Consider the following 27689-nt stretch of genomic DNA (forward strand, 5'->3'; position numbering starts at 1 on the left):
ATACCCCAACATGCCGTGGTTGCTGACACCCCTCAGGAACCCTGTGACACCAGCCAAGATGCGCTACAATGAGGCACATGGTCGGAGCAGGAGGGTGGTTGAGCGGACATTTGGCCTCCTGAAAAGCCGCTTTCGCTGCCTGGACAAGATCAGAGGGACCCTCCCATATGAGTCTACAAAGGTGTGCAAAATGATCCTTGTGTGCCGCATGCTACACAACATGGCAGTGCGGAAGAAGGTGCCTCTCATCCAGGATGACGATGACCAACCTCTGCCACCTGTGGAGGATCCCAGCCTGGGCCACGATGCCAGGGAGGATGAGGATGAGGGTGACGTCCGCTCACAGCTCATCAACAACTTCTTCACCTGAATGTGAGTTTCCAGGGTTGTTATGTCAATTTATGGAGTTAGCCTGGAATGTGTTGTGGCTGTTTTGTTGCTGTCTGAGTGTGTCTATGTGCCACTTGACTGGATATGTGCAGTGATGTGTCCATTCAGGTGGTGTGTACTCCACTATAGGGTAGTACTGCTAACTTGTTTCTGTGTAGGTTTCTTGTGACATGTTTTGTGCATGTGTATTGAATTTCTCTCCTGTTCTGCTGTGCTTTTGACTGTGTCTTGTGTCTGTCCTTTCCAGGGTACTTTGCCTGTTGTTTGGTCAACACTGACCCCCAACACCCAGAATCCAACACCGGTGTGGGAGTAGTCAATTGCCATCAAGTGATGTGCCACACACCCCTGGACTTCAATTCTCAGACACTCTGTGACCGTGTGTCCACCGTAATGTACAATTGCCTTGCAACTATTTTAGAATAAACGTGTTGCTGATGTGTAATGAACCTGTGCTATGCGTTGTTAGGTGCGTTGTCTGTCTTCCCACATCTGAGTGACATTTGCTTACCTCACCTGTGGACTTGTTACCACTGACTGTGGATAGGTGTTGTGTCTGTGCATACCTATGTGTTTCAGGTCAGCATCATTGTGTGGGATGAGTAACATGGCCATGGTGAGTATGTGTTGTGTTGCCATAGTGGTGTGTCACCCTCACATGTGTCACATCACCATGACTCACCTAACGGTGGTCACATTGTTGTAGTATTTGGCATGCACTGTGTTGTTTAGCAGATCGACATCTCCATGACACATGACAAGTTGGAATCACAACAGAGGCAAGTATGATGTACTGGTGAGTTTATTTTCGAACATGTGTGAGGAAAGTGCACAGGATGGTGAATGCTGTACATTAGGTTTTGAATCCAAAGTTCACATTAGAGTTGGAAGTGCTGGTAGATGAAATGTCCAGAGTAAAGTCCACAGTCATCTGCTACATTGAACCAACATGAACCCTCCATGTCATGTGAGCGAGTTGTGTGCGATTGGACAAGGTGAACGGGTTGCACACAAAGAGCATTGTCCAGAACAGGTTTAGAGGCCCTGGGGGATGTGCTGAGACATCTGCCTCACACATGTCCTCCTTCGGACGACCCCTCTTCGTCTTGGGGGGGGGGATCCTCAGGTGCAGGCCTCTGCGGTGCAGGGGACTCTCCGCCAGAGTCCTCCTCCCTCCGTGTGGCACTGGCAGATGGTGTTGCAACAGATGTTGTGGCCACACGGGGAGGTGTGGACATGTTTGTGCTGATCTGGCGGAGGCATTGGAGTATGTCCCGATGCACCGCAATAAGGGCATCCCACTTTGCCTCCACGCGGGCATGGTGGGCAGACTGCTCCTGTTGTATGTTCTTGAGGATCCCCACTACCTGGCCAAATCCTCTGGTGCTATCCTGGTACGTATCTATGATGCATGCCAGTTGGGGATCATCATGCAGTCCAGACCCCTCTGCAAGGCGCGCCCTCTGCCTCCCACCCAGCACCCGTATCCACACGGGCAGGACCAGCGGCGGGCCGCACAGGTGACACTGGGACCCCCTGGGTGGTGTTGCCGGTGGTGTTGGCTGTAGCTTCCGGGGGGTCCTGTGTCCCTGTGCTGTGGGTGTTCAGTGGCCTTGGTCTGTCCGTGTTGGCGGGGGTACCCTTTCGGTTTCCAGATGCTGGAGGCGTGGGTACAGGGGGTGAAGATGTTGATGCTGCTGGTGCTGCATGATGACTCACACTGGTGCCAGGTTGGTCGTCGTCATCCGAAGAGGACAGAGACAGAGTCAAACCAGAGAGCTCAGTGTCCACCAGAGTCTGGGACTGGGAATCCTCTTCATTTGGTGCTGGGTCCCCAGCACCACCTATGTTTGGAAGAGACACACAATGTAAGTTATGTTTCTACAGGCATCAGTGGTTCACAAACATGACATATTCTACTGTACGAACGGATGCCTGCCTGTACACTGTTTTTTTCCAGCTTGTCACGGACAGAGATTGATATTGTTGTTGCACATTGCCCAGCCATAAAGAAACATTTCAATGTGCATGTCGAGGGGTGTGCATGCCCAGCTCATGGATAGATTTTTCTGTACCTGACCATTGCTACTCAAGGGCCATCACATTGCTGACACAGGTGTGTCCTCCCTGTACACATGTGAGCTTTAACAAGGACATTCGTGCAATTCCACTGGGGATATGTTGTACTATATACACATGACATGGGGATCCTTTGGACCAATGTACCAAACAAATGTGGCTCTACTCTGATGATCTCGTCTACCAGCACTTCTAACTCACTATCTGTGAACTTTGGATTCTTCTTGGGGGGTATGGTGATGGGCGGTGGTGGTGAGTGATGTGTGTGTGAGGGTGCAAGTGAGGGTGGGTTAGTTTTGGTTTAGCTAGCTGTATGTGTGAGTGCTTTTGGTGAGGTGCTGACGGTGTGTAAGTTGTGTGAGTTTTGAGTGTGTCTGTGGTTGCTGTGTGATGGTGTTTGTTGCTGGCTGTTTCTCCTATTTGCAAGGGATCATGGTAGTGATTGATGTCCTTTATATAGGTGGAGTTGTGGGTGTGTCTTTGTCCCAGGTTTTTTTCTGTGATATTTATTGGCTTTGTCATTGCTTGTTTGGTCCTTTTTTTGTCTTTTTTCCTTTGGGTTTTCTAGGCATGAAGGAGACGTTCTTCTGAACAAGACGGACGCTGATGTTGGCTCGTGCGGGCTTCTCTGCCTCATTCACGCTGACTATCTTCTGTGTTTCATAAGCGTCGGTTGTGGAGATCTCTATTACTTGTGGACCCGGTTTTCTGTGCGTGTCGGTCATGCGGCTTGGGCTCCGTGCGAGTCGGTCTGGGTTTACACGCACTGCATCGTACTGCGCGGGTCGGACATCGCAGGTACATGTCAGTCGGGTTCATTCGGGGTTCGTGTCGGTCGGTGAAACTCGCGTAGGTTTTCCGGCCGGATCACTATTTTCCATACAGCTCGGTCGTACGGCTTGTATTCTATACGTATCGGTTGCAATTCACAAGCATTGCATCGTACTGCACGGGTCGTACGGCGCTGGTCCGTGTCGGTCGGTCTCCGGTCCGGATCCGTGTCAGTCGGTACGTTTTGCGACCGGAATCGGAATCAGCCCCAAAGAGTCGACGCGGCATAAAGAATCATTATTATACTAGTTTTAGGTTAGAGATAATATATACAGGTTAATTCTATCAGTATGATTTTAGAATCATCAAAAGATAAAGACAGGGACAAATACATTTCTAACTATCTCGTATTCCCCAATATAATATGACCTTAGGGTGTTTTTCTAAATAACATCCCTTTGATGATCTTTGTTCACATTATCTCTAACATGGACATTCTAAGATGGCCGCTAGATAATTTTGGAGTCACCTCATAGAAATACGAGAGATATATTCTTGATAAGATATAAATAATGAATTTTCTTGTTAATACACTTATCGGTCCTTAGAAATTTCTATATATAGATAGTGAATAAAACACACTTATTTGGTCAACAAAATAAGAGCTGCCCATAAATCAGACTTAGTTCGCGAATCAGTATGGCTTTGACTAGTAAAGATGGCCGCTAAATAGGACGCGTAAACTTAAATATAAATTTCATTGCCCATTAGAAACGTAATAAGCATTACAGGAATATTAAATTGTAAGGGTTTTAAAATGTATTGTTGGAAACTAATAAAATAGATATTGTAAACTCAGTAGAACATAAGAAAAACTGACGGATCGCCATGAATAAGACTATTCCAGGATGGCGAGTCAAAACATATAATTAAACATATTTGGTTTCGTGTTTAAATGTCCTTTTTTTTAAAAATACTATTTTTTCCCCGAGTGATAATAGCAATCGGCGAGGACAGAATATAAGACTTTAGTAATCACTGATTTATTTTGAAAAAGTTTGTGAAATTAGATCATGTGACTCCGTGTAATGATATATAAGGTCACATCCAGAGTGTGCTTCTTTACATCTAAGAAGGAACTCTGAATCACGCTATCTAAAGCCGTAAAATGTCATATTCCATTTACGGCCTGTAGATTAAGGTTAAAGGGCCGTTATTTTTAATTAGGTATATTCCTGGGGGACAATATTATTCCTGTAAAACTTAGCATCGCTCAGTTATAAAATTACCGATTTTATTTATTATTATGTTCTTAGAACTTCGAAAACCATCAAATAACTTGAAACCTCAAATGATAATCCTTGTATGTTTTCAGTATTATATTTTTAACAGCAAGTTAAGACAACACATGTACTCAACATAACAGGTTTCATTAGCAATAGAAGTAGATACAAGAAAGAAAGGAAATGCCTTTAGATGTTGTTGGCCACGTTACGAGATATGCGCAGATGCAAGAATAGTATATGCTGAGTAATATAACGAAGGCCTTTTAAATAAATGTATATGTTAAATTACAAATATATCTGAGATATGAGTAGACCGAATCTAATAAGCAGGAATTTAGCCTTGTATAAAATGAGTTTGTAGCCAAATGATAGGCAATATCTCCGTGAGATATAGACATATTGCCTATACCACCAAAATAAATAATAAAAAGGAATATTACATTGTCATTTAATAACAATTAAATAATAGGGAATTTTGTACGCTTGCATTTCGACTAAAAATACCTTGGCGAGCGAATAGAAGCCAACTTGTACATTTAAAAATGAATAATTGTATACGCTAGATTCTTGACTAAAACACTTCATCTTCTTTTGCAGATTTTAAATTTTAAATTTTGTTATGCAATGTAAAGATAGCAGCCAAATCAGGTGATTGATTCTACCTTCTTTCCCTCTCATTTGAGAATATTCACAGTGGTTTTTGTTATAACCACAAATCAGGTCTGAGATTTAACCAATAAACTTTTTGGTATATCTTAGAACAAAAAAGACTGTATAAACATCAAAGAAGTGAAACTTAATTACGGCTCATCTGATTTACGGTCAAAAGGGCAGGACCTGTTATCAGTAAGCTCTTCCCCTTTGTAGATACTTTATATCTAATAAGGTAACATCCAATAGGATATCCATTAATAAAAAGTATCCGTTGTTTTCTATTTTCAAGGACACCACTATAAAATTATAAACCTATCGGTGGCTCCCTGGATCATTTTTTCTAAGGAATTGTATGACATAATAGGTGCGTCAGATTCATGGTGCATTAACAATTTTATAAAATCGCAAATATGAATCATGACTGAAATATTATTTATTGATTTACAGACAACTCCATGGGGCAGATTTATGAGGTTTTGCCGTAGGGAAGCGCAGCAGGCCTTCCTGCTGCGCTTCCCTACGGCAAAAGAAAAGGGCAGGGATGCGCCGTATCTATAAAATGCGGCGCATTCCTGTCCTTTTCCCCTGCGCCGGCGCACAATGGGCTGCCTGCGCCAACGCAGGCACCTCTGCACCATGGTGCAAGGGTGCCTGCGTTGCGGAGATGAATATTTTTGTACAGGAAGGGAAACCTTTCTGTACAAAAATAATCACAAATGCTTGTTCCTCTTTGTATGGGTGCTGCAGAATGCAGCACACATAGAAAAAGGAAAAACGAGGAGAAATAAAGATATTTCTCCCCGTTGCGCCTCCCTTACGCCTCCCCTGGGGAGGCGGAAGCTTTTGGCGCTGCCTCAGATTTACGATTTCTCGTAAATCTGGGGCAGTGTCAAAAGGCCATGGGTGTTGCTGGGAACGCCCCCAGCAACACCCATCGCACGCCACTTTAACGCAGAACACTGCGTTAAAGGGACTGATATTTATGAGGCAGCATTAAGCCACAAAAAGTGGCTCAGTGCTGCCTGATGAATATCACGCAGGCTTCTGCGCCACAGAACGTCACAAAAAGTGACGTTCCGATGGCTCAACGGGCCTCATAAATCTGCCCCCTAGTTTTTTATTCACACATGTAACCATAAGAATGCATACCAGTCTAATCATAGAAATGAAGCATTGATATATTCCGAGTAGGTAGGTCTAGCGATATTGGAATCATGTACTGTTTTGTGATTTAAGGAATGGCTTTTTAGCTTAATTGTGGGTTTTTATGTTTCAACTGTAACAATTGTAAATGGGAATAATATATTGAGGGTACAAATTGCAATTTTAAAATATCAGCGCAGCATGTTATTACTCTTGAATTGCGGTTTACAATAAGAATGTATATTGTGATATATCTATAGAAAATGCAATATGTTCTTTTATATTAATACTAATATATTGTATTGTTCAATATTTTTTTATAAAAAAATGTGTTCGTTAGACAACTTCTGTCCTGAAGAAGGTGGTACATCTTACTGCACCGAAACGCAGCGTCGACTTTTTGTAGTTTTCTTGTTATTAAGATATATTGATTGTAGTCATTTGATTTTTTATTGTAATAGAAAGCATGGACTGTCTCTTATTGTAATTTTAAAATGTATATAGTTTTTAATTCACAACTATGAATAAAATTTGAATTTGTATATTATATGAACAACAAATGTGTGCCTGATAATTGAAACATTTAACATATAGGTGGTTGTATTAAGGACTCATATGTAAATTGTGTTTTTTTAACAAATAACGTACTGTGACAATATAACTTGATTAATGTAACCCCTAGTATCACTAATTAGTACATGATTCCGGTAGCAAGGAGTGTTACTTTCTGTTTAGGGACTTGTTTTACTTTTTAAATATTTTCCCTAGTCCCTATTTTTACAAAATAGGGGATCTCCTGTTGTGATTTCTGACTCTCTGGATTGTACCATGTTGAGATCAGCAAGAATAATCTTCAGCCTGCCAAATTACGTCGTCTCTCCTGCACAAATCAGGCTGGAGTTTGGTCTACAATCTCAAAAAATATCACGAAACGGCGCCTACGTGAAATGTTGATATAGGATCAGAAGGTTCGAACAAAGCTCTTTGAATTTCCACCTATGGAAAGAGATGAATTCAAGCATAGCCTGCACAGCAAGAGACTACCCGACAGCATCTATAAACCGCCTAGTCCTGAAGAAGCTCTGGGCAACTTTGGGAGCGCAAAAGAGCTTCAAGTCTTTGTTAAATTAGACAGTGAAAGGCTGTCAGTAGCAGAGGACAAAAAATCGCTCAGGGTAAGGTCTCATTGATGGTGCGTGCTGCAGAGCTACACAAGCCACGTCCCCCAAAATTATCTAGGTGCTGGCTTCAACAGGAATTTTAAAGAGAACTATCTTCGGTCTCGAATGGGTATCCTACCAGTCCTGCCGCACCTTCCACCATGGAAGCGATCTTCGGAAATAACTAAATGCTGTCTTTGTAAGAAAGCAGAAAAGAGCATCATGAATATATTATGCACCTGCCGCGAACTGGACCCTGAACGACAATTGTTTTTTAAAACAATCTTTAACACCAGGAGGATAAGAACCTGCAGACAAGCAGTGAAGGCTTGCCTTGGAGGAGGAGACATACAGCTGATGTGCCGGTTCGTACAATTCATGGGGACGGTAGAGGAAAAAATTAAGAGACCCGGTGCACAATAAGCAGCATCGAAAGCGGGCTCACCATATCCCAGAATAGGCACTCTTTATTAGGAAACACTTGATGCAAAAAGCCTTCCTTTTAATACATCAAAAATAATCTCTTGTTAAATATTGGGCACTTGACACTTTATGGACCTCCAGCATCCCAATTATAAAATCTAACTACAAGGCTGCTATGTGATGTTAATATTCTTGTTATTTTAAAATATATGTAATCAAAAGGCACCTTTTTAGTCATGTATATACTTTACAGGGTCCTTATAAGATCGTCTTAAGGGGAGACTAAGGACCGCCCAAAGCATATCAGACAAGCAGATACTCCGCAGGAGCACGGCACAAGCCAGTTGAGCAGAAAACGCTGGGTAGTTAACACAAACTGTACCACAGCTCTTTTTATTGTTGGACTCCATAAATGATGTAACTGCAGTTTTATTTGCTGATCTCTTGCCGTTGAGCAATTTTGTAAAGGTTTTCATTAACTTATACAATAAATCACTTACTTATATAAATACAATTGCAATTATAACCTTCAATTTCAAGTAACTAATTGTCTAAGTCTTTTGTGGAAAATGCATGGATGAGGGTTTTGTGGTATGGTATGGATTGCAATACTGCATATACAATTTGTAGCTATGATCATTCTAACTCAGTGCAATTGGTTCCAACAAGTTAAATGCTTCAGTACTACAGGACGCACCCAGAACTGATAGCACAGAGTTATCATGCTCACAGCTAAATGTTGCATATGGTGAAACCGTACATCGGTACCTCTATCGGTGACTGACTACACAATACAATGCATGTTATTTGTAAGCTCTGAAGAAGTGACAAATCAATGGAATGAGTTTCGAAACACATGTTGACTATTGGTTCCCTTGTGCTATTAAAGTGGAACTAGAGAAGACAATTTCGTTGTATAAATGATGCAGAAGCAATATGCTCATATTCATATAATTTAAAAAAGATGTAAAAACAAACCCATCTAACCTAATTACTTAGACAAACCTCAGCTTTGTCTTTATAAGAAGAACTGAATTCCCACATTTGTACAATAAGGGCATTTCACCCAACACACGTGTTTGGCACTGATGGACACATTGCAGGCCTCATGTATACAGGTAAACTTAGACTAAAGTGTAATTTTACTACTTTTTGGTGTTCACAAAGGTAAATGACAAATAGTAATTTTAAAACTAAGACCTTTACTAGTAATAACTTAACTGCTAGTAACCTTACTACCAGCACATTTACTAGCAGTAATGTTACTAGTAGCAACTTACCTTTATGAATACCAAAATGTGTAAACTTTAGAATGAAGTCTCAGTTTTCCTTTGCAAATCAGGCCCTGCAAGTCGCTTGCCTTTACGGGGCGCTGTACTTTTCTATGCAGATATTAAAGCCTATCTTCACAATGCTCTTCTCTTTGCAGCTGTGCAGTGACCCCGCACCTGAACATACAGGTGATAGAGAAGGGTCAGGCCCTGCAAGTCGCTTGCCTTTACGGGGCGCTGTACTTTTCTATGCAGATATTAAAGCCTATCTTCACAATGCTCTTCTCTTTGCAGCTGTGCAGTGACCCCGCACCTGAACATACAGGTGATAGAGAATGGTCAGTCCCTGCAAGTCCTGTTTGAGATAGAGACCTTCACCTTTAAAGACCAGCCTAACGTCTATATATGGTGTGATGTTTTCCTCTGCCTTAAGGATCCATCAAGTACCTGCCAGGTAAGTAATGAGGATTAATGCATAAAGAATATATAAATTACTTTGTTAATATGCAGATGTATGAGCCCCCCTAGAAGAAGGTGTGAGCACAGGTGAGCCCCGCTAGAAGCAGGTGTGAGAACAGTCACATTGAGTTACTGTGATGAACAGTGAGGAGCAGGTGTGAGTACAGAGAGACACTTGAATATGCTGATGGAATCAACATCTAGGTTATATACCACTAACCATCATGTCAGGTATACTCCTACAAAACCAGTACTGCCTCTGGTGGCACTTCCTGTTTTTCGTGTGTCAACTTTAGGTCTCATCTAGACAGAGCTCTTACTGTCTCTTCAAGACTTTTTACTTTTTATCAGTGGCACTTATCCTGGGCTGTAAAATCCGCTCTACTGTGGGTTCACGGAGTTTTGCCACTCCAGGCAGAGTTTAAGCCTGGGCGGAGCTCGTGGAGTTCCGCTACGTGGAACTCTGCAAAGTGCAAGAAAACTCCACGAGCTATGCAGAGCTCCGAAAGCAGTGGGGTGCATTAGATTAATGCCGTTCGCTGTGGTTTTCAGTGCCGGGTGTTTGCCCGCTCTGTTAAGTCATTGTGAACGGCACCATGCACACATGAAAGTGACAGAATTGCATTTAGGATTGTTTATGTGCAGGAAGGGACACCTTCCTACACATACACAATACTCCTCTGCACACAGACACCCTTGCACTCTGGTACAAGGGTGCCTGCGTCGGCGCTAAGTTGTTAAACTTAGCGCCATCGCAGGGGGAAACGCAAGGCTGCACCATATCCTTGTGACTATGCTACAGCCTTGCGTTTCCAAAGTGGCGGAGAGCGGCGTTAAGCCAAGAAGGCTAACGCCTCTCTCCGCCACTTCCTTGTGAATATCCCCCCTGGAGTGTTTGTGACAAGCATCAGCCCGAGTGATATTGGGGCGAACCCGAGACACAGAGGCCGCTCTGCACCGAGGCTAGCCCGGCGCTGACACGGCAGGTGAAAGGGTAGGAGGAAGCTGTAGAGTCACAACGGGGTCCCGGTAATGAATGGGGGAGTGGGGGGCTGGCTCAATGATGAGGCACGACAGAGAGACCATGGTGAGTTTGTATCCTCAACATCATCGAAGTCCCAGCTCAGCTCCATGGATTGAAGGTATTGCCTCTCATGCGAGGCTTGCGAGCTTCAGTGTCCCTCTTCCTTGAGCTGTCTTAGCACGAGTATGTATATGCTGTGCAGATTTCATGAACTGAATGTCAGATTCTAGATACATTTTTTTAACGTAATTTGGAATTTCGTCAGCTCTCCGCTTCGCCTCGCAGTTGAGACAGAATGTACTAATCGTCAAGTTCCCCTACCAAAAAGTTTAGTGCTCATAAGTTCTGACGGGGGCTTAGACTTATGTTATTTTTTTACAATTTTATGGCTCTGACATCGGTGTTCAAACAGCAACAAGTGATTTGAGCGCCGAAATATCCATGACATGGTGCACATCCAGGGTTGAGCTTCAAGGTGCACTTGTCCTCCTGCATGTCTGGCCACAGTATAAAAGTTCATAAAATACATCCCCTTAACACAGAAAATCCCTCACAACTAATGCTCGAATATATGATGTTACTTAGCAGACCATTACTTCACAAATTCCATTACTACGCAAGATTTAACTGTGCATGCTTTTAGTTCGCAAATACATTTAAAAGTACTGAATATGCATTTACTTCACAGGATATTACTAACTATACAACTTCTATGCATTTTTGACTCTTTTACCCCTACCCTCAATACACTACATTACCCTACACTACCCAAACACCACTACACTACCCTAAACCCAAATACACTACTCTACACTACATAAACACAACCCTAAAACCTAAAAGACAACCCCCTGCACCACAACACTACCCCGAACCCAAACACACCACTCTACACTACATAAACACAAGCCTACAACCTAAAAGACAACCCCCTGCACGACCACTACCCTAAATCCAAATACACTACTCTACACTACATAAACACAACCCTAAAACCTAAAAGACAACCCCCTGCACCACAACACTACCCTAAACCCAAATACACTACTCTACACTACATAATCACAACCCTACAACCTAAAAGACAACCCCCTGCACCACAACACTACCCCGAACCCAAACACACCACTCTACACTACATAAACACAAGCCTAGAACCTAAAAGACAACCCCCTGCATGACCACTACCCTAAACCCAAACACACTACTCTACACTACATAAACACAACCCTGAAACCTAAAAGACAACCCCCTGCACGACCACTACCCTAAACCCAAACACAACACTCTACACTACATAAACACAACCCTACAACCTAAAAGACAACAACCCTGTGTTGGAAATGCCCACTCCCACTCCGCAGGGTGGTGGTGGACTCCCCGAACACACTGTGGTAGCTTGGCTCGAGTGGTCAGGAAACAGGCGCAGTGCTAAGCATACAATATACCCATACAATAACCATGCGTGCATCCGTTCCAAAAACGACTCTACACCGTAAAAATTATGAAAATATTCTTTCTTTATCTTTTTCTCTTAGTTGCTGATTGGAAAAATAAATAGGTCAATCACAATATACAAGTTCTTAAATAGAGCAGGTCAAATAAATATTTGCTGTTTGATGAAATAAATAGGGGTGATCATAAATAACAGGGCATAAATACAAGTGCAATATATACAGACAATTAAATACTTTGAGGCAATAAATACTGTACCAATAAATATTGTACACCATCCAGTCCTGTGGACCTATAAATATAGTGCAGCAATAAATAGGTAAAAACTCAATAAATACAGTACCCCCAATAAATAATTAAAAGTATACAGCAACCCTCCTATAATCAGATGACACTTCAATTCTTATGGGCTGATTTGGCCCAGGCACAGCTTGTAGGGTTGTGGAAGGCTTGAGGGGGGGGGGGCTACTCCCTGGCTGGGACAAGGCTGAGGCCTAAACTGAGGTAGATCAAAAAGGGGGGAATACCAGTGCCCTGGCTTTCCTTCTCCACACAACCTCTCTAGGTTAGTCCCAGTTCACCCCAGGCACAGTCAGGTGGGTTTCAGCACCTCCCTAGCCCCTTAGAGCAGTCTCTCAGGTCTCCACAGGGCCTTAGGCGCCCTCTACTCCACTTACTGCCCTTTTTCTGATGTTCCGACGCCGCTGGAGTCGTGTCGACGCCGGGAGGCGGTTCCGGTTTGGTCTCGGCGGCCTCGGCACAATGTCAGTTCTTTGTCGACGCCGGTAGGCGGTTCCGGTCCGATGTCGGTGGCCTCGGTTCGATCTCGACCTCCGATTCGACGGCGTCGGGCAGTCTCTTCACGATGTCGACTTCGGGCGGCTCCGGTCCGATGGCGCTCTCGGCTCCGATGACGTCGGCCGGCCTGGCCTCGATGTCGACTTCCGGCGACTCCGGGGTGCGATCCTCACCCCCGACCTCCGGTGTTCCTCCTCACCGGTTCCGGGCGACTCCGGAGTGCGATCCTCACTCCCGACCTCCGGTGCTCCTCTACCTCGGTCTCCGACGACTCCGGAGGGCGGACTTCACTCCTCCGATGACGCCGCTCGCTCGACCTCGGTTCACTTCCTCCTCGACCTCTGGTATTCCTCACGACCTCCGTCGGCGCCCTCTCACGACCTCAGGCGGCTCCGGGTACGACGTCTGCTACTTCAGTCAGCGCCGCTTCTCCACCTCGGGCTCCAGGTCTTCAGGCTACTCGACGCCGGACTCCAGGGAAACCAGTCTCCAGGTCAGGATCTTGCTGCTTTCTTGGTTATAAGGCCTGTTCCTGCTGTCCAGGTCCTTAGGATGAATTTCTTCTGTCTTCTTCCCACACAGGGCTATAGGCTGGGATCCATCAGTAGGGACAAGTATCAAGGGTGGGTTTATGGACCCCACTCCAGGCACAAGTTTCCACCCCTGCTGCTTCACTCCTTCCTCCTTCACTGTTGTGCTCCTCTCCCTTCACCAGTCAGGTGCCAACTGCCAGCTCCAACTGCCCACTGCCTCTCTTATCCTCCCAACATTCTAAACGGTCTCCAACTGTCACAGAGTTCTGGAATCTCCTGGAATGTTCTGGAAGGTGCTGGTAGGTTCCAGTGGATGCTGGTGATGTCACAGGTGGCCACCATTTTGTGCTCCAGGCCCTCAGACAGAAGTTTCAGGGGTAGATAAAATGGCTCCCTGAATCTGTAGCAACACGAAAAAGTCTGGTGGTTCCCAAAAAGGAAAAATTCAAACAGGGTTTGAGGCAAAAGTGGGACAAAATAAATAATGATGAGGAGGGACCACCCAAAGGGCTGACAGGTCTAACACGCGTCCCCCCCAGCTGAAAGTGGGGAGAGCTACCCAACCCCTTGGGAGTTCTCATCACTAAGGCGGAAATACCTTGAGAGACCGTCTGCATTGGCGTGGTCCACTCCAGGCCGATGTTCCACCTGAAAGTCCATCCCCTGTAGGGAAATAGACCACCTCAACAACTTTGGGTTCTCCCCCTTCCTTTGCATCAGCCAACGAAGGGGTCGGTGGTCGGTCTGAACTAGGAAGTGCGATCCAAACAGGTATGGCCGCAACTTCTTCAGAGCCCATACCACTGCAAAGGCTTCACGCTCTATTGCACTCCACTTCTGTTCCCTGGGAAGTAGTCTCCTGGATAGGAAGACCACGGGTTGATCCAGACCCTCTTCGTTGAGTTGCGATAACACTGCCCCAATGCCATGTTCTGATGCATCTGTCTGGACAATGAACTTCTTGGAAAAGTCTGGGGCCCTTAAGACCGGGGCCTCGCACATGGCTTTCTTCAATTTCTCAAAGGCTTGCTGACAAGCCTCCGTCCAGACTACCCGTCGAGGTTGTTTCTTGGACGTGAGCTCCGTGAGGGGGGCTACGATGGTACCGTACCCCTTCACGAAGCGGCGATAGTATCCCGTGAGGCCCAAAAATGCTCGGACCTCAGTCTGTGTCTTGGGGGGTTCCCAGGCCATGATGGCCTCGATCTTCGCCTGGAGGGGTTGCACCGTTCCCCTACCCACCAAGTGTCCAAGGTACACTACCGACCCCTGCCCGATCTGGCACTTGCTGGCCTTGATCGTCAATCCAGCTTGTCTCAGGGCCTGGAGAACAGCTTGCAGGTGACGCAAGTGATCCTCCCAGCTGTTACTGAAGACGGCTATGTCATCCAGATAAGCAGCAGAGAAACTCTCCATTCCGGTGAGGATCTGGTTTACCAGGCGCTGAAACGTGGCAGGTGCGTTCTTGAGCCCAAAGGGCATCACACAGAACTGGTAGTGGCCATTGGGCGTGGAGAAGGCTGACCTTTCCCTTGCTCCATCTCTTTCTCCAGCCTTGCTAAGTCCCATGCGAGCTGTCTTTTCTCTCTCCGATCTGCTAACTCCACGCTGGATAAGCCCCCGCTAGAGACAGTGCTGCCCTTCCTAGAAAGTGTCCTGGGCCCTGCTGACAGGTTCCCCACCTCAGGTTGGTACATCTCAGCCCCCTCGGGGTCAAGCTCTCCATCCCTGTCTTCCTCCTCAGCCTTGGTTTCTCGGCGTGCCTCCCCCCAAGCCCTTAAGCTGGTTTGGAGTGCACCCTTCTTTGCTCCTGGGGGACAGTACACCCCCTCCCGCTGGCAAAACTCCCTGAGTTGGGCCACAGTGTACGTTTCTAGATTTTCTAGTACAAACTCCATCTTGCCCACTCAGGTTAGAGGACAGGTTTTGTGCAGTAACAATGCAGGGGGGTACCTTTAATAATACCTCCTCCCACCACCAGAGTAAATTTGGAAAAAACAAAAACCCACAATTAGGAAGGCCGCTGTGAGAAAACTCCCGGTGTAGGCCTATGGACTACCCACAGTTATTGTTGAGTATATGTAGGCACAGCTCTATCCCACCACTGAACACCAATTTATGTTGGAAATGCCCACTCCCACTCCGCAGGGTGGTGGTGGACTCCCCGAACACACTGTGGTAGCTTGGCTCGAGTGGTCAGGAAACAGGCGCAGTGCTAAGCATACAATATACCCATACAATAACCATGCGTGCATCCGTTCCAAAAACGACTCTACACCGTAAAAATTATGAAAATATTCTTTCTTTATCTTTTTCTCTTAGTTGCTGATTGGAAAAATAAATAGGTCAATCACAATATACAAGTTCTTAAATAGAGCAGGTCAAATAAATATTTGCTGTTTGATGAAATAAATAGGGGTGATCATAAATAACAGGGCATAAATACAAGTGCAATATATCCAGACAATTAAATACTTTGAGGCAATAAATACTGTACCAATAAATATTGTACACCATCCAGTCCTGTGGACCTATAAATATAGTGCAGCAATAAATAGGTAAAAACTCAATAAATACAGTACCCCCAATAAATAATTAAAAGTATACAGCAACCCTCCTATAATCAGATGACACTTCAATTCTTATGGGCTGATTTGGCCCAGGCACAGCTTGTAGGGTTGTGGAAGGCTTGAGGGGGGGGGGCTACTCCCTGGCTGGGACAAGGCTGAGGCCTAAACTGAGGTAGATCAAAAAGGGGGGAATACCAGTGCCCTGGCTTTCCTTCTCCACACAACCTCTCTAGGTTAGTCCCAGTTCACCCCAGGCACAGTCAGGTGGGTTTCAGCACCTCCCTAGCCCCTTAGAGCAGTCTCTCAGGTCTCCACAGGGCCTTAGGCGCCCTCTACTCCACTTACTGCCCTTTTTCTGATGTTCCGACGCCGCTGGAGTCGTGTCGACGCCGGGAGGCGGTTCCGGTTCGGTCTCGGCGGCCTCGGCACAATGTCAGTTCTTTGTCGACGCCGGTAGGCGGTTCCGGTCCGATGTCGGTGGCCTCGGTTCGATCTCGACCTCCGATTCGACGGCGTCGGGCAGTCTCTTCACGATGTCGACTTCGGGCGGCTCCGGTCCGATGGCGCTCTCGGCTCCGATGACGTCGGCCGGCCTGGCCTCGATGTCGACTTCCGGCGACTCCGGGGTGCGATCCTCACCCCCGACCTCCGGTGTTCCTCCTCACCGGTTCCGGGCGACTCCGGAGTGCGATCCTCACTCCCGACCTCCGGTGCTCCTCTACCTCGGTCTCCGACGACTCCGGAGGGCGGACTTCACTCCTCCGATGACGCCGCTCGCTCGACCTCGGTTCACTTCCTCCTCGACCTCTGGTATTCCTCACGACCTCCGTCGGCGCCCTCTCACGACCTCAGGCGGCTCCGGGTACGACGTCTGCTACTTCAGTCAGCGCCGCTTCTCCACCTCGGGCTCCAGGTCTTCAGGCTACTCGACGCCGGACTCCAGGGAAACCAGTCTCCAGGTCAGGATCTTGCTGCTTTCTTGGTTCTAAGGCCTGTTCCTGCTGTCCAGGTCCTTAGGATGAATTTCTTCTGTCTTCTTCCCACACAGGGCTATAGGCTGGGATCCATCAGTAGGGACAAGTATCAAAGGTGGGTTTATGGACCCCACTCCAGGCACAAGTTTCCACCCCTGCTGCTTCACTCCTTCCTCCTTCACTGTTGTGCTCCTCTCCCTTCACCAGTCAGGTGCCAACTGCCAGCTCCAACTGCCCACTGCCTCTCTTATCCTCCCAACATTCTAAACGGTCTCCAACTGTCACAGAGTTCTGGAATCTCCTGGAATGTTCTGGAAGGTGCTGGTAGGTTCCAGTGGATGCTGGTGATGTCACAGGTGGCCACCATTTTGTGCTCCAGGCCCTCAGACAGAAGTTTCAGGGGTAGATAAAATGGCTCCCTGAATCTGTAGCAACACGAAAAAGTCTGGTGGTTCCCAAAAAGGAAAAATTCAAACAGGGTTTGAGGCAAAAGTGGGACAAAATAAATAATGATGAGGAGGGACCACCCAAAGGGCTGACAGGTCTAACACCCTGCACGACCACTACCCCAAACCCAAACACACCACTCTACACTACATAAACACAACCCTACAACCTAAAAGACAACCCCCTGCACGACCACTACCCCGAACCCAAACACACCACTCTACACTACATAAACACAACCCTACAACCTAAAAGACAACCCCCTGCTCGACCACTACCCCGAACCCAAACACACCACTCTACACTACATAAACACAACCCTACAACCTAAAAGACAACCCCCTGCATGACCCCAAAAACTACACTGCCCACTTACCTCTCTCTCCTCGTGGTCCCCCGCTTCACCGTGCTTCCTCTCTTATCCTGCTTCAGGCATCGTCAGAGCTACACATCGTTGTTTGAAAACGGAAGCGCCCCCGTTTCCAAACAACGATGTGAATAGTCAGCAAAGTAATTGACTTTGCTAAGTAACTGTATATGCAAAGAAAAAGCACGCAAACTTAAAGCATGCAAAGTAAAAGATTATTCTAAATAAAACATGCGTAGTAATGGTAAGTCGTAGTAGTGGCCACAAAGTAATGGTAGATTACCGGAGAATGTTTCCGTGCTGGGTGCAGCTGCAGAACCAACAAGAAGCAGAGGAAACACCACTGAGATGTGTTGAACATGGCCACAAATGAAAGAACGCTTAAGCACTCAGTAGAAAAGCTCTACACTTCAGTAATTCGAAGAAAAATGGTGCATAATGTCCTGCTGAGCAAAATAATTTGAGGCTAGTGATGCAGTGTTTTTCCAATCACTGGCAGCTAAGAGAACTCTTAGTGAAATATTGGCAAAATTGTGCCCTGGAGGTTTCCACGTCACCTTGGGTCACTATCTAGTTGTGTTATCAAGTGCTGAGCCTGCCCCGGTCTTCCAAAGTTGGACTGGAGCTGTGCTGAGAAACGAGGTGCACCCTGGTACCCAGTGTGGGCTGGAAGATGGCTGCCCTACATGCAAAGCGGTTCTTGTTGTTCGAGTTATCGTGATCTCAGCACACAGAGAGCAAGGCTGGCGCTAGGCATGGACAGAGTGGGCAACTGCCCAGGGCCCCATAGTCAGCCCTCCATCTTGGGGCCCACACTAGTGCGACAGAGTCAGACCATGGCATGAAAGCTGCCACTTTGCAAGTGCACCACCATAGGTGCCCCTCTCCCCTGGACTCACTGCTATGGTGTAGCAAGGGGAAGCCGAGGGGAGGGGCCCCCCATTCCCATTTGCAAGAAGACATATTCCTCAGGTTTGTCCTACAATTAAGCCGCCTCCCCCCACTCACGCAGAAGCTCCCTGGCAGTGTTAACCCTCTCTGGAGAGATGCAACCCTCACACCTTCAGCCTTTGATGAGCTGTTAAGAGGTGCTTATAGGTAGCTGAGAGGGAAGGGCTGCAGCTTCAGGGGCAGGGGCATATATTCAGATGCAGACAGCCCTGAATGGGTCACGTCTATGCAATTTAGAGGGGTCTCGCACATTCCCTTTCTGCCCAAGGCCCCAAAAATCATAGAACTGGCCCTGACAGAGAGTACATCAATTTTGCACTGTGTTTTCTTGCTGGTATTTGGCTCTGTGACGAGAGCTGTGTTTCGTCTGAGGTGAGCCTGGGTCAGCTGTTTGTGGGGGGTGTGAGGGTGCTGAAGGGGTTAAAGCGAGCTGCGAGTGCCAGCCTCCCCCACATGATGCGTCGGGCTTCTACATCAACCGCGACACCCACAGGGGTGAAGTGAGGGAGGTGGAAAACTTGTAGCGGGTGCTGTCCCGGCATAGGCAGTGCTGGTCACCCTGCCACACGCTGAGTTGCAGGGAGACTCACTCACCGCACCCTCCTCAGGTAACCCCGACTGTACCGCGTGTGGCAGGACCTTGGCAATGTGTTCCTGTTATTTTTCTGGGGTACCGGCCCTTTAGTGCCGCAGACTAGAGCTGCAGCCTTGGATGGTCCATGGATTGTGTGTCTGTGGATTGAGAGTTCAGGGCCGCTGGGAGGTAACATTTGACCAGCGTGGCAAAGTTTCCTGCTGTTGGTCGATGCGGTGGGGGACGGGTGGATGCCATTTTACTGCAAGGTGAATATTTATTTTTATTTATGTTATTGGGCGTATAAATCGAATAAAGTAAAGAACAGAATCAATACAGGGGTGCTAAGACTGGAATTCACACCCACACATAGACACATACACACAGGCTTTTGCACTAGGACAAGGTGGCATTCCGCCACTGGCAGAACTCCATGGAATCTCACAGAGTTTTTAGATGACGGTATTCCTCAGTGAGTCCCGCCCACCCCTACTTAGAACCCCCCACTGCTCACTACTCGTTGTCATCATTGTCGCTCTCATTTGCTTGCTTTTTATTGGTAACCGGCAATAGCCTTCCTTCCTTTTCATGAGTGTTTCTCTCCTTTGGAGCATCACTGCATCACTTTTGTCCTTCACAGCTCAAACAAATCTACCATAATAAAATCTTTAATATAGATGGGAGATGGTTCCATTCTCCAAACCCCTTGATGTGGAACATGCTACCAAGAAGAAACTTCTTGTACATAGGAATTTCTCCGAGCCTACAAATGAATATAACTCTAAAAAGAGAAAAGGGCAATAATCCAATAATTCCATCTGCAACCAAACTGGTGCTCATGTAAAGCGTTGTGATACCTGATATCTCGGGTCTAGTTTGCGCTATATAAAACTCTAACAAAAAGAAATTATAATATATTCAAGGATGGAAAAAACTTAGGGGCAGATTTACAAGCCCCTCGCGTGACTTTTGCACTGCAGTTGCGTCACTTTTTTGACGCAACAGCGGCACAAACAATGCGGCCTATTTACAATGTGACGCATCTAGGGAGATGCGTCACGTTGTAAAGCCCTGCGTCACATTATACCTGCGTCAGGTATAATGTATGCAGGGTGGGCGTTCCCACGCAGGAAGGCCTCATAAAAGTGACTCAGTGAAATCTACAAGATTTCACTGCGCCACTTTTAGGATGCCACTGCGTCAAAACCTTACACCTGCTTCAAGCAGGCGTAAGTAGTGACTCAGTGTAGTGGGAATAGGCCTCAACACGCATTGCTGGAGTTGCGTCGTGCTTGCGTCACGACTCCAGCAAATGCGTGACTTTTCCGACAACAGATGCATCAGAATTTCTGACGCATCTGTCAATCCTTGCGCCATAGTGTGCCGTATTGTAAATACGGCGCATCTATGGTGGTGCAAGGGTTTCTAAGGGTGGCGCAGGGAAAGTGACGCATCTGTACAGATACGTCACTTTCTTGTAAATCTGCCCCTTAATCTCTTGTCCTCAAGTTGCTAAAACGTTTAAAAACAGAAGGGCTGCCTGCAGGCCAATGAAGGCTTAAGGTTGCTAATTGACGAAATATGTCAGGATTCTGCCATCCTTCCACTAGATGTCACTTACAAGGGTCTTTTGAAAATCAGGCCTTCCATCAGTATAGGAAAGAATTCAGATTTCCACTTAGTATACTTTGTTTTCCCAGTCCAGGAGTTTTTCCACTTACCTGATGTATTATGGTCCTTATAGTTCTCTCTGTCTTCAGATCCTTCATAGAAATTGGACTGGTGATGGTTCCCTATTCACTAGCTTGGCTCCACGATCCTGTGTGACACCTTTATATTTTCATTCTGGACAGTTACCTTTATTTGTTCTAATCAATTCTCCATTCTAGGTTTTCTTATTCATTGCCTTGTGTCTCCAGGTTCCCCGGGACTTTCTTTTCCCAAGCTCCTGTTCAGCATTCCCTTCATTGGTGGTCAGTGATGTCAGTTGAGATGTCATCAGTGATGTCATCAGTGATGTCACTGACCATGTCATGAGTGATGTAATATGTGATGTCATCAGCAGTGCATTGCGGGGGCGTGAGTTATAGTTAGCTGAACGAACTATAAAGGGGTAATTTCTACGGTTTTGTATGAGGGAAATGTCCAGCTAACTATAACGCCCCTGAAACCTATGGTTTTTTCAGTGAATTTCTAAGGTTTTTAAATGCGAATACCTAACTATAACGTGCCTGAAACCTATGGTTTTTTTCAGTGAATTTCAAAGGTTTTTTAAATGCTAATTCCTATCTATAACTTATCTTAAAACCTATGATTTTTAATGATTTTCATAGGATTTCTAAATCTTTATTCTTCAATATATCAATTACTTTCATTTTTTTATATTGTTTTTCACCATATTTTAAAGTTTTTTTCTCACCTATTTCTTTTAAAAATTAAAAAATATTATTTGTTTTAAACTATATTTTTGATACTTTGTTATTATTTTTTTTTTTACAAGTTTTTTTGGGATTCGCGCACCCTATGCGCACCTTTCTCGATCCCTGCGCGGAACATAGTCGCCATTTTACGATTGTAGTGTAGGATCCGCGTATGGTATGCGTTGGGTACTATTTTCGTGCGCGAATGCTATGCGACCAGTACGCGACTCCAAACCCATACGCGACCTGTACGAAGTACGTTACGCGACGTTCGCGCGCTTCCGAATGCTTCATGAATACTCCATAGGATTGAAATCAAATTCTCATCTATGTATGATGAAGAATTATGACTACCTTGTCCAGACTCCAGATGAATGTTTGTTCAAGGAATAGAAGCAGAGTTGCTATTTATCCATCCTAATATTCTTTACTTCAATATCATTAGCTCTACAATGCATATTAATTGCTATCTCAATGACAAGGGAAGGGAAAATAAAAAGAAACCTGTTTCAAGAATAGTACAATATCATGACCCAAATGTAACAATTTTCTCTATTAGGATCATGTGGCACCACTTACTTGTGCCTACTCCCCCTTGCTGCCTGATTGTTTCCTTGATATCTGTTTTCTGTCCATTACTCCATGTGCTTTTTGCTCACTTTTGTCCCTACCTGTTGGTTTACTTAATGTTGCTCCTTGTGTTTTTCTGATCACTTTTTGTCATACTTGTTATATTTCTTTTGCTCTTGTTACACAGGTTTTTTTCTGTTTTTTCCTATTTAAACTGTCTATTTCTACTTCATTGCCCTGTCTCCCTCTTCCCACCTCCCGACGACCCTGCCCACTGCCTCCCAGTGACCCGCCCTCCTCCCAGGACATACTTAATGAAGGTCGCAGCACGGCTGTGCAGCGGACGCAATCAGCTGGTGCGCTGCTGGCATGTCAAAGGCATTTCAAATGTAAGCCTGTCTGTGCCGGTCCATGCCTGGACCGCACCCACCGCCAGGAACCTTGGCCCTCTGGCCACCCTCAGATACTTCACTGCAAATCTCTGAGCCCTGGACCTCTGCTGCATCGCATCTCGCTGATCAATGGTAGTGTCTTTTTCCTGCCACCACTTTTGCCTGCAATTCAGGACCTCCTGTCCTCACGGAAAACTCAGGTCACACCCAACACACCGACCATGACCACCCCTGAACCACTCCACTGCCTCCTGCTCAATGCCTGATCTCTCTGCAAGCATGCCACCAAAATCTGGGACACCATCACTAACCTAAGCTTGATGTTATCTTCATCACTGAGACCTGGCTCAACCCCTCCTCCACCCCACATCACCACTCTGATGCCCAATGGCTGCAAGATGATACACCCCACAAGACCACCCAGTGGTTTCTGCAACTCCATCCCCAAATTCATCACCCCACTTGCCATTGACTCCAAACACTACAACTTCCTCAGTGACCGTAACATCCACCTCAACGACCTCAAAGATGCAAACCCTACCAACTTCCTAGAAAGCATGAGCAACATTGGCCTAACCCAACTAGTCACCCACACTCAATGCAGGACGCATTCCCAACCCATATTCACAGCCAGCCACATAGTCAAGTACAGTCATGTCTCCAAAATCACCTGGACTGGACATGCCATTGTCTACTTCACTATTGCAGGACCCCCATGCACTATCCCAAGACCCCAGCTCTTCCCACCACAACTGCAACAAAGTAACAGATACCCAATGGATGTACACACTCAACACCACCCAGCCTGACTCCTCAATCAGCCTTGAACAGGCAATCCAGAATTTCTCTGCCTGGATCACCAACTGCTCCGATAGACACCCTCATCAAGCCAGTCAGGAACAGCTGATTCACGAAAAAAGACAGTTGGTATATACCAGAACTCAGTAGAATGAAGAACAACTGCAAAAAGCTAGAAAGAAGATTGCGCACCAGTAGAGATCCCACAGATCGAGCCATCTTCAAATCAGCCCTCAACTTATAGCAGCAACACCTACAAGACCTGAAACACAATGCCCAGGCAGACTGCATCAAGTCAAGCTCCAACCACAGCAAGGAACTCTTCAGCATCATGAGAGAGTTTGAATGTTCCTCAACCACTGAGAACACACTCCCCCTTCCCAGGAGCTCTGCAACTCCCTGGCAGGCCACTTACACAACAAGATATCCACCATCTACAGGAAATTGAAATCCTAATATATCAACCTCTATAACCTCCTTGCACATCAGCACCCACAACTACCCACTCACCACATGGCCATGAATTTCATCCACTCTGGAGCCCTCTTGGACCCCTTCCTCTACCACTTCTTCAACATTCTGAGCAAGGAAATCAGTGGCAAACTCTCTGCCATTTTCAATGAATCCATGACCATGACCATTTTCCCCAATGGATGGAAGCACGCAGAGGTCAGATGACTCCTCCAAAAACTCTTCACTGACCCCAAAAACATCAAAAACTACCACCCCATCTCTCAGCTCCTCTTCCCTGTGAAAGGCCAGGAGAAGGCCATCAACCGTCAACTCACCGAACACCTGGAGAGAAACAACCTGCTGTACACCTCCCAATCTGGCTTAAATGCCCACAACAGCACCATCATCGCCCTGATCGCTACCACCGAGGACATCAGAACCTTACTTGACTGGGGGAAACAGCGGCCATGAACTTCCTCAACCTCTCAGCATCATTCAACACCGTATCCTACCACATTCTCATCAAGGGGCTCCATCAGATCAGGGCCCAAGGAGGCGCCCTCAAATGGATTACATAATTCCTCACAGGATGACCCAGAGAATCCACCTACCACCCTTCACCTTGGAACCCAAGAGCACCATCTGCAGTGTCCCTCAAGACTTGTCACTCAGCTCCACCCTGTTCAACACTTACATGGCACCCCCAAGCCAACATCTCCAGAACCCATGGCCTCAACATAATTTCCTAAGCAGACGACAGTCAGCTCATCCTCTTGTGCTCAGAAGACCCTACCACCACAAGGTCGAACTTCCACAACTGAATGATGTCACCGACTGGATGAAGACCAACTGCCTGAAGCTGAACACAGGAAAGACCAAATTACTGAACTTTGGGAAAAACTCCTCCACGGAACTACATCTGGGGCCTTCAGAACTCACACCCACAACCACACCTACAGGTGACTTTTGCAACCTCAAGATCATCCTGGACAGCAAACTTACTATGACATGCCAGATCAATTTAGTCTCCTCCGTTTGCTTCCACACACTCTGCATGCTCCAAGAAATCTTAAGGGTACTCCCCGCCAACACCAGGAAAACCGTCACTCAAGCCTTAATTATCAGCCTGCTGAACTATAGCAACACGCTTTATGCAGGAATCACAACCCAACTCCTGAAGAGACTCCACACGATTCAGAATGCAGCAACTATACTTATCCTCGACCTCCCCAAACACACCTACATCACCCCCCATCTCAGGAACGTCCACTGGTTCCTCATCCAGAGAAGATGCCACTTCAAGATGCTGACACATGTCTACAAGGCCCTCCGCAACCTAGGATCAGCATACATCAACTATGGCCTGAACTTCCACCAACTCTCCAGATTACTGTACTCCGGCTCCCTTGCCACCACTCCCCGCATCCGGTAAAGGTACAGTGGAGGACAATCCTTCTCCTACCTCGCTACCAAGTGCTGAAACAACCTCCCCATCCACCTTTGAACAGCATCTTCTCAGCAGGAATTCAGAAGGGGACTCACAACATGACTTTTCAACTGAACCTAGAAAGAATTTAGTGCCTGGATACCCTGTTGGGTGATGAGCCGGGCTCTATAAATCTAAGTTGATTGATTGATCGAATTGATTTATTAAAAAAAAAAACTCCTGTCAACCTGGAGCAAGCCAATTGTGCATCTCCCCAAAAAGTTGATGACAAAAGGAGATAGACCCCAGAGGGCACCTGAGAAAGCAAGAACCAATTAATATATACAGGTGTTTTTTGAGTTGAGTATATTGGTCTAATCTCAAACCAAAATGGTGGATCTGAATTGCTAGTAAATCTCTACCTAGGAGCGGCCAGAGACATTTTTTCCAATGAGACCTTACCAGAAAATGTCCTAATAGATACAGGACGACGGTGGCAACCTATTATGCCTGAAAAAAGGAATTATGCTGTATAAGCTTCATGGACACTTACTTCTTGAACATCTTAAAGCTGGAGCAATACCTTGGGGACAAAATCGCAACCACTTGTGTATTGTCATTTTTATTGAGGCCACGCAAAGAATCTGCAAGAAAAAGCTGTAGGAAATTTTCTAAATTGAAAATCAAACAAAAGACAATGAGTTACTGATCAAAAGTAAGGCAAACAGAATAAATGATGGACGGAATGCTAAACAATGCAAACATACACCCCCCCTGTCACAAAGATCTGCATTCAATCCATCATTCTTTTGCTCACCACGCCACCCCAGTTTAGACCAAGCCATATGCAAATCAGTCTTGACCCTGTTCCTCATGGGAACAGTTCAGCCCAATCTGACAAGCCAGGTCCTCCCTGGACCGGAAACAAGCCTCCTGGGACTGGTTTTGGGGCATCACCAATCATCAGCCAAGCTAGCTTGAATCCAGTGGCACAGTGAGCATGGGACCCACGTCTGGGCATACCCTTTCCACTAAGGGCAGCAAATGCAAAAGGAACAAATAATAAAGACAATCAGTAAAAAGATTGTTGAGGAACCAAAATTAGAGAAATTATAAAAATACTATTACCCTTGAAACAGTGTACCCTTACTTGACAGAACATTTTTATTCGAAACCTGACGCCAAAAGACTGCTCTCTTAACGCCAGAGAATTAAAAAAACTGGTTTATCACTTGTTCAGATACATCTTCAGCTGAAGCATCTAATGGACAAGACTCAGGTGAGGGTCCCTCAAACTCCAACTCCTACAGGTGTCAGACCTAGGCTGGCTTCTTTTTAGAGAGAGTATGGTAAGATGCAAATCTAATCAACCATGGGAAATGAAGGGGGCGTGGTTTGCCTGGCAGCGGAATGGCCGCTCTCTGAGTGCGCTCCGACGGCCGGGGATAATATCCTGCAATAATCCTGAATTGCGGTGGGGCTGCGGCGCTATCACTGATGTCCTCGGCGCGCATCCTAATCGCCCATCGTATTGCCGCTACTCCGAGCTCTGGGCGTGCTCTGAGAAGCTGAAGCGCGGAAGGAGCTTGCGGACCCGGCGGGGCCTGCCTGAACGAAGCTGCGGAGGCCGGCAGCGCTGCAACTTGAGCCCGTGGGTGCAGGGGAGATACGGACCTGTGGAGCGGAGGCTAGATCCAGCCACCATACTTTGCAGGAGTTTAATGAGCGGAGGACCGGAGCTGGTACTGCGTGGTGAGGTTTGCTGGGTCGTCACGAGCCCCAACCTTTGATCTGTCACGGTGGGCGGCGAGGGTCCGGCCCCGTACCTGGGAGCAGGCCGGAGAGCGCCATTTTGTGGTGGCGCTGCCGCAGCGGGAGGAATCGTGGATCGCGAGGTCCGATGTGCCCCTGTTCACTGCCGTCTGCTGTGGTCCCGGGGGGGAGTTGCGGAGCGCTGTGCTGGATGGACTGCCCTTCGGGATGCTGGCGTTGCCCCCCCCTGCAGTCCTCTTCTCGTGCAGCGGGCTGTACCGAGGATCCGGTGAGGGAGCCTGAGGCCGTGGAGCCCTGAATTCAGGCACCAGTGCACGTTGTTTGAAGGGCGGGCTCTCCAGGGGAAAAACCGGCACCGCTTCCACCTGAGCTGTGAGAGGTGCAATGCTTTGGGAGCCTTGCTGAGCATAGTGGTCAGCCCTATTGCTTCAACCCCTGCTGTGATGTTATTTTTTGGTCCTCAAGAAGTGCCTGTTGATGAAGTGGACTCCTAAATCGGGAATACGCTACCTATAGCTCAAGGGAATC

At 46.6% G+C, this 27689-nt stretch overlaps 1 protein-coding gene across 2 annotated transcripts in view; it reads left to right on the forward strand.

Annotated features, from left to right (window-relative positions):
* Positions 1-27689, forward strand: part of LOC146830153 (uromodulin-like) — a 778490-nt gene that overhangs the window by 649760 nt on the left and 101041 nt on the right. For both annotated transcript variants that reach the window (XM_085604404.1, XM_085604403.1), the window contains exon 7: positions 9472-9631. In XM_085604404.1, coding sequence (XP_085460530.1) covers positions 9472-9631 — 160 coding nt within the window. The remainder of the gene's footprint in view (positions 1-9471; positions 9632-27689) is intronic.

The sequence above is a fragment of the Triturus cristatus genome, chromosome 5_1 (assembly GCF_964204655.1).
Source record: "Triturus cristatus chromosome 5_1, aTriCri1.1, whole genome shotgun sequence".
NCBI lineage: Eukaryota > Metazoa > Chordata > Amphibia > Caudata > Salamandridae > Triturus > Triturus cristatus.